Source organism: Esox lucius, chromosome 11 (assembly GCF_011004845.1).
Source record: "Esox lucius isolate fEsoLuc1 chromosome 11, fEsoLuc1.pri, whole genome shotgun sequence".
Lineage (NCBI taxonomy): Eukaryota > Metazoa > Chordata > Actinopteri > Esociformes > Esocidae > Esox > Esox lucius.
In genome coordinates this window covers 9,601,935-9,618,312 of record NC_047579.1, presented here as the reverse complement: position 1 = coordinate 9,618,312, position 16,378 = coordinate 9,601,935, and the positions used below count along the sequence as shown (strand labels likewise).

The following is a 16,378-nucleotide window of genomic DNA, read 5'->3' as shown; positions in this document are numbered from 1 at the left end:
GTAATGATAAACATAGATGAAATCATAAACCGAGCCACTGCTAGCGGAGTACTACCCCGACCGCTCAGTAGCCTACTTTCTGTCCAACATCTGTTAGTACACTCAAAGAAAATGTATAAAGATAGTAGCACTGTAAATCCATGTTTGTAACAGATAATTGGACGCATGGCCGACAGTAATGAATGTAGTATTTGATTTTTGATTGTAATGATAAACATATCCGAGGTTCTACTATCGGCCGTATTCTCCTCTCCAGAACCCTGGCATAGACTTTCCCGGGGAGGCTGAGAAGTGTGATCCCCCTATAGTTGGAACACACCCTCCGGTCCCCCTTCTTATAAAGAGGGACCACCACCCCGGTCTGCCGGCCGATAGTAGAACCTCGGATTCAGGAGGAACAGTGTGGTTTTCGTCCAGGCCGCGGAACACTGGACCAGCTCTATACCCTCTACAGGGTGATGGAGGGTTCATGGGAGTTTGCCCAACCAGTCCACATGTGTTTTGTGGATTTGGAGAAGGCATTCGACTGTGTCCCTCGTGGCATCCTGTGGAGGGTGCTTCGGGAATATGGGGTCCTGGGTCCTTTGCTAAGGGCTGTCAGGTCCCTGTACGACCGAAGCAGGAGCTTGGTCCGCATTGCCGGCAGTAAGTCAGACTTGTTCCCTGTGCATGTTGGACTCCGGCAGGGCTGCCCTTTGTCACCGGTTCTGTTCGTAATTTTTATGGACAGAATTTCTAGGCGCAGCCAGGGGCCGGAGGGTGTCAGGTTTGGGGACCACACGATTTCGTCTCTGCTCTTTGCGGATGATGTTGTCGTGTTGGCCCCTTCAAACCAGGACCTCCAGCATGCACTTGGACGGTTTGCAGCCGAGTGTGAAGCGGTGGGGATGAAAATCAGTACCTCCAAATCCGAGGCCATGGTCATCAGTCGGAAAAGGGTGGCTTGCCCACTTCAGGTTGGTGGAGAGTGCCTGCCTCAAGTGGAGGAGTTTAAGTATCTAGGGGTCCTGTTCACGAGTGAGGGAAGGATGGAACGGGAGATTGACAGACGGATCGGTGCAGCTTCTGCAGTAATGCGGTCGATGTATCGGTCTGTCGTGGTGAAGAAAGAGCTGAGCCGTAAGGCGAAGCTCTCGATTTACCGGTCAATCTACGTTCCTACTCTCACCTATGGTCATGAGCTTTGGGTCATGACCGAAAGGACAAGATCCCGGATACAGGCGGCCGAAATGAGCTTTCTCCGCAGGGTGGCTGGGCGATCCCTTAGAGATAGGGTGAGAAGCTCGGTCACCCGGGAGGAGCTCAGAGTAGAGCCGCTGCTCCTCCACATCGAGAGGGGTCAGCTGAGGTGGCTTGGGCATCTGTTTCGGATGCCTCCGGAACGCCTTCCTGGGAAGGTGTTCCGGTCCCGTCCCACCGGGAAGAGACCCCGGGGAAGACCTAGGACACGCTGGAGGGACTATGTCTCCCGGCTGGCCTGGGAACGCCTCGGTGTCCCCCCGGAAGAGCTGGAGGAAGTGTCTGGGGAGAGGGAAGTCTGGGCATCCCTGCTTAGACTGCTGCCCCCGCGACCCGGCCCCGGATTAAGCGGAAGATGATGCGATGCGATGCGATGATAAACATAGTTGTAATCATGGTCCTGGGGGGGGGGGGGGTGTAGGCCTTACTGACTCAAATGAACAAAATTATTCAAAACATTCAAACTTTTTACTGAAGAAATCAACAAGACCTGAGTCTGTATAAAAAGTCGAACTTCACATCACTGTTAGTTTAACACTATTTCTGCAGTCGCCGCAACTACGTCCATCGCCTTATCTCATGGTTCCAGACTCTCTTTTCATCCCTTCCTTTCTGCAAGAAAATGCAGATTGATTTTTTACTCACCAATCCATATCCAATCAGCGCCCAATAAAATGTATTGCATGGAGTTTAGGTTGTCTTGACCACATGTTGGATAACTACACTCTAAACAAACTATAGAACAGTCAACTTCATTTAAAGCAACAGTGCTCTATTTTGTTATAAGGTCAAAAGACATCTACTGTTTTAACCAACTGGCTACATAGATAAAGAGCTTCACACTTAGTGATAGACATGTATATCCTGGCAGCTGAAATGTAGCCTACATCAGAGGCAAACATTTGTCTAATTCTCATTGTTAGGCTTGAAAATGCAACCTGCCCTTTTTCCAAACAGTATGTTCTGACCCTCTGCCTGGCTGCACCGTGGATAAAACCACTGGGCTGTGGGTTATGAGACCACCAGCACATCACTACTAGACCACAGGCCTGTCTGAGTGAGCACGGTGTCAGGCAGAATGCTCTTGTCCTGATCCACAGTAAAAATGTGTGAGCTACGCTATATCTGCATCAACACAAATATTCTATGAATTCCTGCCTCATCTCGCTAGATTTTATACTGCTTGGCAATGTTGTTTGAATAGCTGAAGATGCTTCCTTTCCATGTCTTTTGCTGGTAAGCTACATTTGATTTGAGGTGGACACTACAACAATCTTTTCTTCATAGTTGACATGGCTGTGATTCCATCCGCAATCTCTGGGATGTTGAACCACGGTTTAAATAAACCTACCATTAAAATGGACTGATAATTACAAAATCGTACAAAATCAGCAGGGGATCAAATACTTTTTCCCTTCACTGTATACAGGCTCAACCTTCAACAGAGAGCTCTTGACCTGACTCTGCTGAGTGTTGTTAACTGCTCCAGGTTTATGAATCTTGAATAAAGATTTAATTGTGAAAATAATCTACAATCTCTTTGCCCTTCTTATTTAGTGATTTCCACAACAATTTGTCATGGTGGTCCTTTTACTTGTGGTGCGTCTCCTTCCAGGCCTGCTGGGATGTCTGACAGGGTTTGATATTTACCAGGGATGGAGGCTTGGGCCTGCTGGCAGCTCAGAACAGGTGGAGGTGGAAACAAAGCAGATGTTTGTATTCCCCTTCGGTTGTGTTGCCCCTCTGTTGTGTTGTTGTCATTTGTTGTTGATTATTATTACTTACCTCAGAGTCTCCAGTCTACATTGTGGGTCCTTCAGCAGAGCAGAGAGCTTCTCCACTCCCGTATCCTTCAGGTCATTGTTACTCAGATCCAATTCTTTCAGGTGTGAGGGGTTTGACTTCAGAGCTGAGACCAGAGAAGCACAGCCTTCCTCAGTGATTCCACAACCTGACAGTCTGGAGAGAGATTATCATGATGTTACAAACAGAAGAATAGTTCAGAATATCCTCTTTAGAGTAGCCTCTATATGTTATATAATTTTCATGTCAACTGTACTTCAGGGCGCACTGTTAACACTAGAATCGCCAGGCCTTTCAGAGCCCCAGTATCCCCCAGACCTGAACGCAGATTGGCATCATTAGCATGAATATCGTCCCTATTAGCATACACATTCTCCTCCACAGCGTCACCATACAGTCAGAGCATCAGTTTATCTACTGGGTCGTCATCAAACTACACTGCTCAAAAGTGTAGTTCTTGACCAGGTTTGCACTCACTGCAGCAGGGATTTTGGCCCACTCCTCCATATAGACCTTCTCCAGATCCTTCAGGTTTCGGGGCTTGTCGCTGGGCAATACAGACTTTCAGCTCCCTCCAAAGATTTTCTATAGGATTCAGGTCAGGAGACTGGCTAGGCCACTCCAGGACCTTGAGATGCTTCTTATGGAGCCACTCCTTAGTTGCCCTGGCTGTGTGTTTTGGGTCGTTGTCATGCTGGAAGACCCAGCCACGACCCATCTACAATGCTCTTACAGAGGGAAGGAGGTTGTTGGCCAAGACCTCGCAATACATGGCCCCATCCATCCTCCCCTCAATACGGTGCAGTCGTCCTGTCCCCTTTGCAGAAAAGCATCCCCAAAGAATTACGTTTCCACCTCCATGCTTCACAGTTGGGATGGTGTTCTTGGGGTTGTACTCATCCTTCTTATTCCTTTAAACACAGCAAGTGGAGTTTTGCGTGTTTTGGACATTGCGTGCGCTGCAGGATTTTAATCCATGACGGCGTATTGTGTTACTAATGGTTTTCTTTGAGACTGTGGTCCCAGCTCTCTTCAGGTCATTGACCAGGTCCTGCCGTGTAGTTCTGGGCTGATCCCTCACCTTCCTCATGATCATTGATGCCCCACGAGGTGAGATCTTGCATGGAGCCCCAGACCGAGGGAGATTGACCGTCATCTTGAACTTCTTCCATTTTCTAATAATTGTGCCAACAGTTGTTGCCTTCTCAACAAGCTGCTTGCCTGTTGTCCTGTAGCCCATCCCAGCCTTGTGCAGGTCTACAATTATATCCCTGATGTCCTTACACAGCTCTCTGGTCTTGGCCATTGTGGAGAGGTTGGAGTCTGTTTGATTGAGTGTGTGGACAGGTGTCTTTTATACAGGTAACGAGTTCAAACAGGTGCAGTTAATGCAGGTAATGAGTGGAGAACAGGAGGGCTTCTTAGAGAAAACAAACAGGTCTGTGAGAGACAGAATTCTTAATGGTTGGTAGGTGATCAAATACTTATGTCATACAATAAAATGAAAATTAATTATTAAAAATGCATACAATGTGATTTTCTGGATTTTTGTTTTAGATTCCATCTCTCACATTTGAAGTTTACCTATGATAAAAATTACAGACCTCTACATGCTTTGTGAGTAGGAAAACCTGCTAAATCTGCAGTGTATCAAATACTTCTCCCCACTGTATATTAAAGATTAATATATTTACTGAACACTGTGTAATTAGTTGAGAACAAAATTACCAAAGAATGGTCAATGGAAACCAAAATCACCAAACGATTGAGGACTGGATTCAAACCCACACAAAAATGTACATCACAGGCTGTTCCAACTTGCATGAATTTACTCACGACAACTCATAATGTGACTCAGTAGTGTGTATGGCCCCCACATGCCTGTACGCACTCCAGACAAAATTTGGGCATGCACCCGATGAGACGGCGGATGGGGTCCTGGGGGATCCAATCGGGTCACTAAAGCATAGTTTGCCTAAAGCAAACATTTTGATTCAAGGCCCAAATAGGGATGTGTTTGTCAAACTCTATTTGCTGTCCAGAAAAGTAGTTATTGACACACTTATAGGTCAAAAATAATTAATAAGTACAATGTATCAAGTTTGAGATGTTTAATGAAGGGTTGGAGCTTTTAATAACCACAAAAACAAATGTGTCCGGATTGAATCATATTTATGATTACATCTGCAAATATACACTCACCTAAAGTATTATTATGAAAACCATACTAATACTGTGTTTGACCCCCTTTCGCCTTCAGAACTCCCTTAATTCTACGTGGCATTGATTCAACAAGGTGCTGAAAGCATTCTTTAGAAATGTTGGCCCATATTAATAGGATAGCATCTTGCAGTTGATGGAGATTTGTGGGATGCACATCTAGGGCACGAAGCTCCCGTTCCACCACATCCCAAAGATGCTCTATTGGGTTGAGATCTGGTGACTGTGGGGGCCATTTCAGTACAGTGAACTCATTGTCATGTTCAAGAAACCAATTTGAAATGATTCGAGCTTTGTGACATGGTGCATTATCCTGCTGGAAGTAGCCATCAGAAGATGTGTACATGGTGGTCATAAAGGGATGGACATGGTCAGAAACAATGCTCAGGTAGGCCGTGGCATTTAAACGATGGCCAATTGGCACTAAGGGGCCTAAAGTGTGCCAAGAAAACATCCCCCACACCATTACACCACCAGCCTGCACAATGGTAACAAGGCATGATTGATCCATGTTCTCATTCTGTTTACGCCAAATTCTGACTCCACCATCTGAACGTCTCAACAGAAATCGAGACTCATCAGACCAGGCAACATTCTTCCAGTCTTCAACTGTACAATTTTGGTGGGGTCTTCTGCTGTTGTAGCCCATCCGCCTCAAGGTTGTGCGTGTTGTGGCTTCACAGATGCTTTGCTGCATACCTCGGTTGTAACAAGTGGTTATTTCAGTCAATGATGCTCTTCTATCAGCTTGAATCAGTCGGCTCATTCTCCTCTGCCCTCTAGCATCAACAAGGCATTTTCGCCCACAGGACTGCTGCATACTGGATGTTTATCCCTTTTCACACCATTCTTTGTAAACCCTAGAAATGGTTGTGCGTGAAAATCCCAGTAACTGAGCAGATTGTGAAATACTCAGACCGGCCAGTCTGGCACCAACAAAATTGCTTAAATCACCTTTCGTTCCCATTCTGACATTCAGTTTGGAGTTCAGGAGATTGTCTTGACCAGGACCACACCCCTAAATGCATTGAAGCAACTGCCATGTGATTGGTTGATTAGATAATTGCATTCATGAGAAATTGAACAGGTGTTCCTAATAATCCTTTAGGTGAGTGTATATCAGTTGTTTGGGGATGAACTTCAGACTGGAAGGGTGAATGGTTCATGCAGCGGGAAGGAAGCGGGAAGGAATGGTTCATGCACACACCAGTAAACCAGTGTATGTTCTATGTTAGCCAGCTGACTGTTCATATGCTGATAACTGACGTAATTTCACATAACTGCAATAAACGTTCCTAGCCAAGGCGCTTGAATTATGAGTTAACCAGCCAGTAAGGTTCAAGTTTAGGCAAAACCATTTGGAAGGAGGGGGGTGTTCTGTTTTTCACTTGGATTACTGTTTTTATGTTACTATGTACTATTTTGTTGTGTTTAGAAAAATGTGATATTCTTAAAAAAAAACACACATCCAGAATGGAGGACACTTTGTCGCCCCCTATGCCTCTGCCTGAGCATTTGCATGCCCTTACCAAGTGTTGCCGTCTCAGTTACAAAGCATTTTCCCTACTACTTTCCGCAGAAACATGCTTACTATTGGTGTGTAGTTACCATGTTGTTACCCCGTTGTTTCCTCTTTGTTTCTATGTTGTTTCCTGGAAACAAAACTAGTTATTACTTCGTTGTTTCCATCCTGCCAAATAAAGTGGTACTGTTTTTATTACAAACTCAAACACTACTTGGCGTTGGCATTTGGCGGTAATAGTGTTAAAACTGACATTGCCTATATATGAAACTAAAATGTATAAAATACCCAATGTTGTCAGTCAGTAAATATACTGTAGATGTAAGAGGATTGTTTGTGTGTGTGGGGAGGGTCATTTCCAGGACTGTACTTACAGAGCAGATCTGCAGGTTTTGACCACTGCCAGCAACCCCAGAAGACCTTTCTCTGATGTAGAGTATTTCTTCAGGTCAAACACATCAATCTCCTTTTCTGAAGTCAGTAACACAAAGACCAGAGCTGACCACTGTGCAGGTGTCAGTTCTTCTCTGGAGAGACTTCCTGAACTCAGGTATCTTTGGATCTCCTCCACTAGAGAATGGTCATTCAGTTCATTCAGACAGTGGAACAGATTGATGCACCTCTCTGAAGAGGGATTCTCCCTGATCTTCTCCTTGATGTACTTGACTGTTTCATTATGGCTCTGTGAGCTGCTTCTGGTCTTTGTCAGTAGACCTTGTAAATGCTTCTGATTTGACTCCAGTGAGAGACCCAGAAGGAAGCGGAGAAAAAGGTCCAGGTGTCCAGTCTTACTCTGGAAGGCTTTATCCACAGCAGCCTTGTAGAATGTGACTTCAAGCTTGTCACTGATCTGCACTGAAACATTTCCATCAGTTGAGTGTTGTTCATCTATTAGATTTTCATTGTTGTTGATAAATGAGAGAAACACATATACAGCAGCTAGAAACTCCTGAATGCTCAGATGGACAAAGCAGAACACCTTGTCCTGGTTCAGCCCACATTCCTCTTTAAAGATCTGTGTACAGACTCCTGAGTACACTGATGCTTCATTAATATCAATGCCACACTCTTTCAGGTCCTCTTCATAGAAGATCAGATTGCCTTTATGTAGCTGTTGAAAAGCCAGTTTTCCCAGTGTCAGAATGCTCTCTGTATTCCAGTGTGGATCTGTCTCTTTTTTCCCATCATACTTTACATTCCTGTGTTTGGACTGAAACACAAGGAAGTATGAGTACATGTCTGTTATGGTTGTTGGTAGCTCTACTTTATCATCTGTAGTCAACATGTGCTCAAGGATTGTAGCAACAATCCAACAGAAGACTGGTATGTGACACATGATGTGGAGGCTCCTTGATGTCTTTATGTGTGAGATGATTTTACTGGCCAGGTCCTGATCACTGAATCTCTTCCTGAAGTACTCCTCTTTCTGTAGGTCATTGAACCCTCTGACCTCTGTCACCTGGTCAACACACTCTGAAGGGATCTGATTGGCTGCTGCAGGTCTGGTAGTTATCCAGAGGAGAGCAGAAGGAAGCAGATTTCCCTTGATGAGGTTTGTCAGCAGCATGTCCACTGAGGTTGACTCTGTCACATCACAACAGCTCTTGTTGTTCTTGAAGTCAAGGGGCAGCCGACACTCATCCAGACCATCAAAGATGAACAGAACTTTGTATTTGTTGAATTTAGAGATTCTCATGTTTTTGGTTTCAATTGAGAAATGATTGATGAGTTGAATCAAACTGATTTTTTCCCCTTTCATCAAATTCAGCTCCCTAAAAGGGAGTGAAAATAAAAATTGGACACCCTGATTGGCTTTTCCTTCAGCCCAGTCCAAAATGAACTTCTGCACAGAAACTGTTTTTCCAATTCCAGCGACACCTGTTGTTAAGACAGTTCTGATAGGTTTGTCTTGTCCAGGTATGGGTTTGAAGATGTCATTACATCGAATTGATGTCTCTGGTCTTGCTTTTTTCCGAGTTGCTGTCTCAATCTGTCTCACCTCATGTTCATTATTGACTTCTCCCTTTCCACCCTCTGTGATGTAGAGCTCTGTGTAGATCTTATTGAGAAGTGTTGGGTTCCCTTGTTTAGCAATACCCTCAAATACACACTGAAACTTCTTCTTCAGATTAGATTTGTGTTCATGACAAAGCACAGCAGGCTGACCTGAATGACAAAATAATACAGAATATTGTGTCTTTTATCAACAACATTATTGCTGGATTGAGTTATTATGTAGTATTTTATAATGTTCTCAGTCTCTTAACTCTTTCTGTCTTCAGTGTTAAATAATTCAATACATCACTACTAGAAGAGGTCACCAGGTGTTGTCTTAAGGTCACTCAATTATTATTGAGTTAAACAGCTACATACAGCTTTTAAATGTTCCTCATGATCACACATTCAACAGTAAAATCAGAAAACACTTACTTTTCTCCAGTGTGTCAGCAAGTTCGTTCTGGTTCATGTTCCTCAGGACATGCAGTGTGATCTTCAGAACCCCCTCTTTGGCACTGCTCTCCTTCTCCTCATCTTCAAGGTCCACACCTTCCTCATCCTCCCTCTGACTCTCAAAGCCTTCTGGGAGATCTAAACTCAGCATTGCCTTAAACCTCTCCAACTCTTTCTTCACAAATATCATGATATTCTGTTCAAGTAACTGAAAGAGGCAGAGTGAAAAAGTTCCCATCGGAAGTTAAGTAATAATCAGAACATTATTAAATTCAGGAATGACTGACCAATTAACTTGAGTTAAACAGAAACAAATGTAAATATGAGGACAACATACACTGAATATAGAGGACAGGTCTGTTTGATGACTCTGGACAGATTGACCACTAACAATCTCAGACTCTGATCTCTCTTGTTGGTCTCTGTGGACAAAACATGACCTTAGGGAGAGATCGGAATTAAACATGATGAGAAATGGAGGGAAATGGGGGAGGGTCATGTCTTTTCAATTTCCGTCTTATGGAGCGTATACAATTTTTTTATTAAGTCCAAGAAAGGTTCATTTTATAGTGAGGGGTATTAGTGGTTCAGAGTGGTTCAAAAGGTTTGCCACTTAGAAGGTTACCGGGGGAAAGTTAGGGAAAGAGTGCAAGGGAATTAAACCATATGATAGATATGATTATCTGATTCCATATTGTTAGTAAATAAATGTTATCGTAAATGACCATATGCTGGACGTCCTTACTAAAAGTTAGCTACTCTTTTCGTCACAAGCCTAACATTAAAATGGCAAGTGTTCCTTGGGCTACACAGGTTACGATGCCCATGACTCAGGGATAACTAGTAAATGTCATATGTTCCTGGGGCTACACAGGTTACAATGCCCAGGACTCAGGGATAACTAGTAAATGTCATATGTTCCTGGGGCTACACAGGTTACAATGCCCAGGACTCAGGGATAACTAGTAAATGGCAAGTGTTCCTGGGGCTACACAGGTAACAATGCCCAGGACTCAGGGATAACTAGTAAATGTCATGTGTTCCTGGGGCTACACAGGTTACAATGCCCAGGACTCAGGGATGACTAGTAAATGTCATGTGTTCCTGGGCCTAACCAGACTGCTTTGAGAGTCCAGGACTCAGGGATGACAAGTCTGTTCATTTAGATTTGCTCATGTGTGTGTGATTATCAGTAGTCCTACGAGCTCGAGTGTGAAGATGAATGAGGAGTGCCGTCATAATCTATATTCCAAAGAAATACATTTCAATTAAGTAATAAAGTTACAATACAATTGTACATTTTTGGTCCACAAACAAAATTAATGCAACCGGTAGTCAGGGGAGAAACTTTATTTGTTGAGCCAAAAATTTGTCCAAAATGTTGAGCCTCCATTGTTATTATATGTTCTCCAATAATTACAGAGTTAACACAGTCTTTTATGCCAATACACATAGGAGGCGTTCAGTGATCGTAGCCAACCATTACACAGTTTTTTTTATCCTCCAATAAGAAAGGTTTATCCTACAAGGTACGCTTGCGTGGTATGTTCGAACTTCCCCTATGGTCCATCAATAGAATCTATGACAGCCATGTGGGCAGTTCCTAGCAGGAGGGTGGGATTGGTTGTCTGGGGCCTATCAGTAACAGACACCACGTCTTATCTATTGTCCACCGTCCAGCGTAAGACAGCACTAAAGCATCACGTTACGTTTCTCATGCCCATATTCTATCAATACCAACACAATTCAACGTCCTCCCAACTAGTTTAAAAGTCTTTGAAGTATACCATAAGTGTCTAAGACACACTGTTGCACAACTGTGTGCAAGGAAATTCCGTTAACGATAGAAGGGGTTGAGTGATCTGCGAAATAATTGGATTTTGACACTTTTAAGATTAATTCCAAATATTCAATGAATTAATGTAACAAATGAATTTAAAATATCAAGAGAGCATTACAAATACAGTAAATGTAACAAAGATACAATTTCTCCGGAGATTCAAGATGTTTTTTAAGAGCATAGATGCAGGCAGAATTGAGGAAAATGCAATAGTGCTTTCCCAAGCCTCACTCTGGGTTGTAGCCTAAAAACTAAAGTAGTGGGGCTTGGATAGCTAACTTTAAGAAAACAAGACTAGTCCTGCAGAATAGACCCCATTATCAACATGGGACACCTTCCAATCTATGCCGCCTGACACCATATTGTAAAACAGAGTGATCTATTCATGGATTCAGCATAGGCATAAGGCATGACCTTAGGTTCTATAGTCAGACCAGAGATAAACATTTGTAACATGAACATTCTGATAAAAGCACATGACCAGACACACACAGTATAGGCTAGGAAAGGACCATTGAGGACATTATTACAAATGGCTATTCTGAAGACTCATCAAATATGTAAATAAACATATAATTGACATTTTTCAGTTCCTTCATCTAGAGGAAAGGCTAGGAGCATGAAGGTCAGCTGAAGACATTGTGACCTAGATGTAGGAAGTTCATTCTCAGCCCAAACCTGATCACAATGGGGCGGGGCCTTAAATTCTCATTATTGTAATCGGGCAGGGCTTGCGATAATGATAAAAAAATACAAATATGCAACAATAAATATTAATAGAAACTGCCACTCGCTGTTTCCTGCAAGAAGGAGATGTAGTTAATGCAGCATTGTGCGTATTAGGCTGTGTGTATCAGCTGGTGCCGTAGTTCTGTTACAATATTCATGTTTTTATAGAAGTTTGTAAAAGTGAAACGGGCTCAAATTTTCAGGCTCAATGAAATCTTTAATTTAACTTGTGTTTTACACATACACTGAACAAAATTATAAAACGCAACACTTCTGTTTTTGCCCCCATTTATCATGAGCTGAACTCAAAGATCTAAGACTTTCTCTATGTGCACAAAAGGCCTATTTCTCTCAAATATTGTTCACCAATATGTCTAAATCTGTGTTAGTGAGCACTTTTCCTTTGCCGAGATAATCCATCCACCTCATAGGTGTGGCATATCAAGATGTTGATTAGACAGCATGATTATTGCACAGTTGTACCTTAGGCTGGCCACAATAAAAGGCCATTCTAAAAGGTGCAGTTCTATCACACAACACAATGCCACAGAAGTCGCAAATTTTGAGGGAAGCTGAAAACATCCCAGTTCTTGCATGGCCAGCATACTGACCGGACATGTCACCCATTGAGCATGTTTGGGATGCTCTGGATCGGCGTATACGACAGCGTGTTAATATCCAGCAACTTTGCACAGCTGTTGAAGAGGAGTAGACCAACATTCCACAGGCCACAATCAACAACCTGATCAACTCTATGCGAAGGAGATGTGTTGCACTGCGTGAGGCAAATGGTGGTCACACCAGATACTGACTGGCTTTCGGACCCCCCTGGACCCCCCCCAATACAGTAAAACTGCACATTTTAGAGTGGCCTTTTATTGTGGCCAGCCTGAGGCACACCTGTGCAATAATCATGCTGTCTAATCAGCATCTTGATATGCTACACCTGTGGGGTGGATGGATTATCTCAGCAAAGGAGAAGTGTTTGAGAGAAATAGGCCTTTTATGTACATAGAGAAACTCTTAGATCTTTGAGTTCAGCTCATGATAAATGGGGGCAAAAACAAAAGTGTTGCGTTTATAACTTTGTTCAGTGTATATCTAATTTAGGTTATATACACGTTTTAATATTTCCATTGTTATTGGGACATTTTTGTACAGTTGTCCTGTAGTATAGATTACATTTGCATGCACATTGTTAAGCAAGAGAGTTTGTCTTTGAGACCAAAATGCCAATCTACTTTTAATCTGAAAACATATTTTGCTTTGGGGAGGTTTTCATATTCCAGGGGTGTTTATGGTCCGGATGCCTCGTGTCATAAATAAGGACCAGTCCCTTACGTCTACATTCCCAGTTTCAGACTCCCACACAGTTTGGTGCTTCCAATTTCAGGACTAACAAGGTTTTTTTCTAAAACTGAACCCAAAAGGAAGAAAGTGATAAAGAAAAAAGAAAGGGATAAAGAGATAAATGAGAAAATAGAAAGATATTTGAAAATGTCATGGTGCGGTGAGCAGCAGCGCCACCGTGCCATATATTCTTTAGTTCCCATATCTCACAAACACATCCCGGACTGTCACATGTTTCCCATCTTCCACACCAGGTCCCAATTTGTATCGTTTGTATGTGTTTAAATGTTTCCCCTCTGCTCCACACATTGTGGATCATTGTTGCTGTCGCTGTCTGTATGCTGGTGAGTGTAGTTTGTGCTACTGTTTGTATGTTTGTTGTTAAGTCGCATTGTTGCGCACTTTATTTTCATTCAGTAGAGTAGTTATTGTTTTCCGTTCGTGTTCTGTTTGTTGTTTAAATAAACCAACGAACGTGATCTCTGCCTGCGCCTGGTTCCTCCAATGCTACACCACTAAAGTGTTACAGAAAATGGGTGAAAAAAGGATGAAATGCGGTATAATAACCGAACATGTAATAATAAATGTTGGTACTCATAATGCAACATTGACTATTTTAGCTCAGTAATAGAAACATGTGGGCTCTTAAACCCCTTTAACTCAGTTAAAAAACACAACACAGTTTATTATAAAACTTGCCCCTTTATATTGTATTGTGAGAAGAATGAAGTGTCTAACTTTGGAGATTATTTTTTATGAATTTTTCTGTCTCTTTCATTTGTCAAGGCTACCCTACAAAGTTACAAAAATCCATTTGTAAAAAAAAGGCTTTGGTAGTAATCTCCTAATCTCATAAAACATCATGTAAATGTTTTTGTTTAATGTATGTACATTGTAAAGATTTGGTTTGCCTGTAATGTTGTTTAATGTTGGTCTCAGGAAGATTGGCTGTTGTCATAGCATCAAATTATAGGGAAGAAAATAAACAAATAAGAAATAATGTTGACAATCACTTACCATGACCCATTCATTTTTATTACCTTTGATGTGTAGAAAAGTTTCCCTCTTTGAACTCCATAGATCTATGTATAGTCCCGTCACTCTTCATGGACAGACAGCTGGGTACCGGAGAGGCTGGTCTCTTTTTATGGTCCCTGGAAATAAAACAGTTAAATACAATACAAAACAGTGTTTTTGTTTATAGTGGACATTATTATTAGTGATTGGTGTATATGAACACACTAAGAGTGTCTCTCTTGCTGGACCATAAATAAATACTGAAGCAGGACCAAGCAGGAGTGTTTAGTTTATAGTGGACTTAGGAGTGATGTGTGTTTGGACAAATAATAATCTCTGAATCTTAAAGCGTTAGTTCGTCCAAAAATCATATTTCGGTGAGTTTTTTTTTTTTAAACAATCCATTATTCAGCTCTGTCTCAGTCAGCAATTAGCATTATAAAATTCATGAATGGAAACTGTACGTATCACTATCGTAAAGCTGCATTGTAAGCGGAAAACTACTCTAAAACCCTGCAAACTAACACAAGTGGTGATGTTTACCTCAAAGAACATGATGTTGTATTCCTTGAAATCAGAATGCATCGAATAACACCGCATCATCCTGCACAATGAATTTCTTGTCACATGGCATATGAAATCTACTTAGAAAGAATTAAGAAAAAAATAAAGAAAAAATATAGCAAGTGTAAACTAGCAGCAATTTTAAAAAGGTTTTCACATAGCTTGTTACAGTTAAAGTTCACGCTCACCTTGATGACATCACTGCCAAAGAACAGAAGCTGTGCATGGTGACTATAGGAAATAGTTTGCTAATGCCAGTTTGAATTCAGCCAATTTCGCTGGCTGTTTCGTCAGTGTAGAGTTTAAGAAATTGATGCTACCGCAACAGATTACTGAATGTAGTTTGAAGTGTTTTGGAGAAGTTTTCTGCTCACAATGCAGCTTTGCGATAGTCTTATGAACCGTTTGCGTTCATGAATTTGGACGATGCTAATAACGCTAATTACAGACCATGACAGAGCCGAATAATGGATTCTTTGAAAAAAATTACTGTGTCTTCTGGAATATCTCTTGGTAAGTGAACTTTGAGAAAAATATGAATTTTGGACAAACTGTCCCTTTAACTGTCTTGTTTGTACTATAAAATAAGATATTTTTTGAGGATGTAGTTATAATAGAAAATGTGCACCAAAAATAAGTAATACACAGTAGGAAATTAATCTATTTATTATACCAAAATACCTATAAGATCAATACCTAATACACACATGGGAAGTGTAAGTTAATCTAATCATTATACTACAACACCTGCACTCATTTGTTATACATACTTTCAAAGTGTAAGTTAACAATGTTATTATTATACAAAAAAATCTGAGCATCAATATTAAATATAAACCAAGGTAGTGTAGGTTAACCAACACCAGTACCTAGAACATATACCATTTATTTGTATCTCAATCCCTCTCTCTATCTCACCCTGAAACTCCTTTTCTGAACTTCATTGGTTCAACCATAGACCGGTCACTCTTCATGGACACACAGCTGGATATAGGGGAGGCTGGTCTCTCCTGATAGATTTCCCTTCAACACAACAGAGGGGAAATACGCAGTCACTTTTCAACTCTGAACTCTGACATGGAAACCCATTCTAAAACCAAATGATTATATTTTCACCTCTTAGCTGTGGTGTCATGTTGCCCAGAAATATTCATTTTAGAGGCAGTGTCTCCATCCTCACTCTCCACAGAGAGACTCATTTTAGTGGCAGTGCCCCTGTTCTCTCAATCTGCTTAGACCTGTATGCACCTAATGGAGAGAAACACTTCCTGGATAAAGACTCAAACTGTAAAGACAAGAAGACACAATGTCTGGATTAGAAACAAACTGAAGAATGACCCAAATTACTATGATCAAAGAAATACCATTCAATAATAATCATGGAATTAAATTATTTTGCTGATAACAAAGACAAACTGGTTCAATTTCTTTTTGAGGATGTGGGCTGACAAAACTGAAGTAGCTGCACCTTAAGACTGATAATGACTTACCTCAAGTGGTCACTTTCTCAGCTTTGTTCTTTGCGGAAACATTATGAAATAATTGGCTTTATAAGTTTAAAATATTATTAAATACAAATATTACATTATACTGCCAAATTTTGTACTGCTCCATGAGATCAAAATGTATCCTGTACACGAACT

At 41.6% G+C, this 16,378-nt stretch overlaps 1 protein-coding gene across 1 annotated transcript in view; it reads right to left on the bottom strand.

The window, feature by feature from the left end:
• Nucleotides 1–16,378, bottom strand: part of LOC105012803 (NLR family CARD domain-containing protein 3-like) — a 101,545-nt gene extending 85,167 nt beyond the window's left edge. Inside the window, exons 1-8 of the mRNA XM_034295674.1 lie at nt 16,226–16,378; nt 15,852–16,020; nt 15,654–15,758; nt 14,195–14,308; nt 9,573–9,657; nt 9,215–9,443; nt 7,159–8,950; nt 3,025–3,198 (exon numbers count right to left, since the gene is read on the bottom strand). Coding sequence (XP_034151565.1) covers nt 3,025–3,198; nt 7,159–8,950; nt 9,215–9,443; nt 9,573–9,657; nt 14,195–14,308; nt 15,654–15,758; nt 15,852–15,934 — 2,582 coding nt within the window. The 5' untranslated portion in view covers nt 15,935–16,020; nt 16,226–16,378. The remainder of the gene's footprint in view (nt 1–3,024; nt 3,199–7,158; nt 8,951–9,214; nt 9,444–9,572; nt 9,658–14,194; nt 14,309–15,653; nt 15,759–15,851; nt 16,021–16,225) is intronic.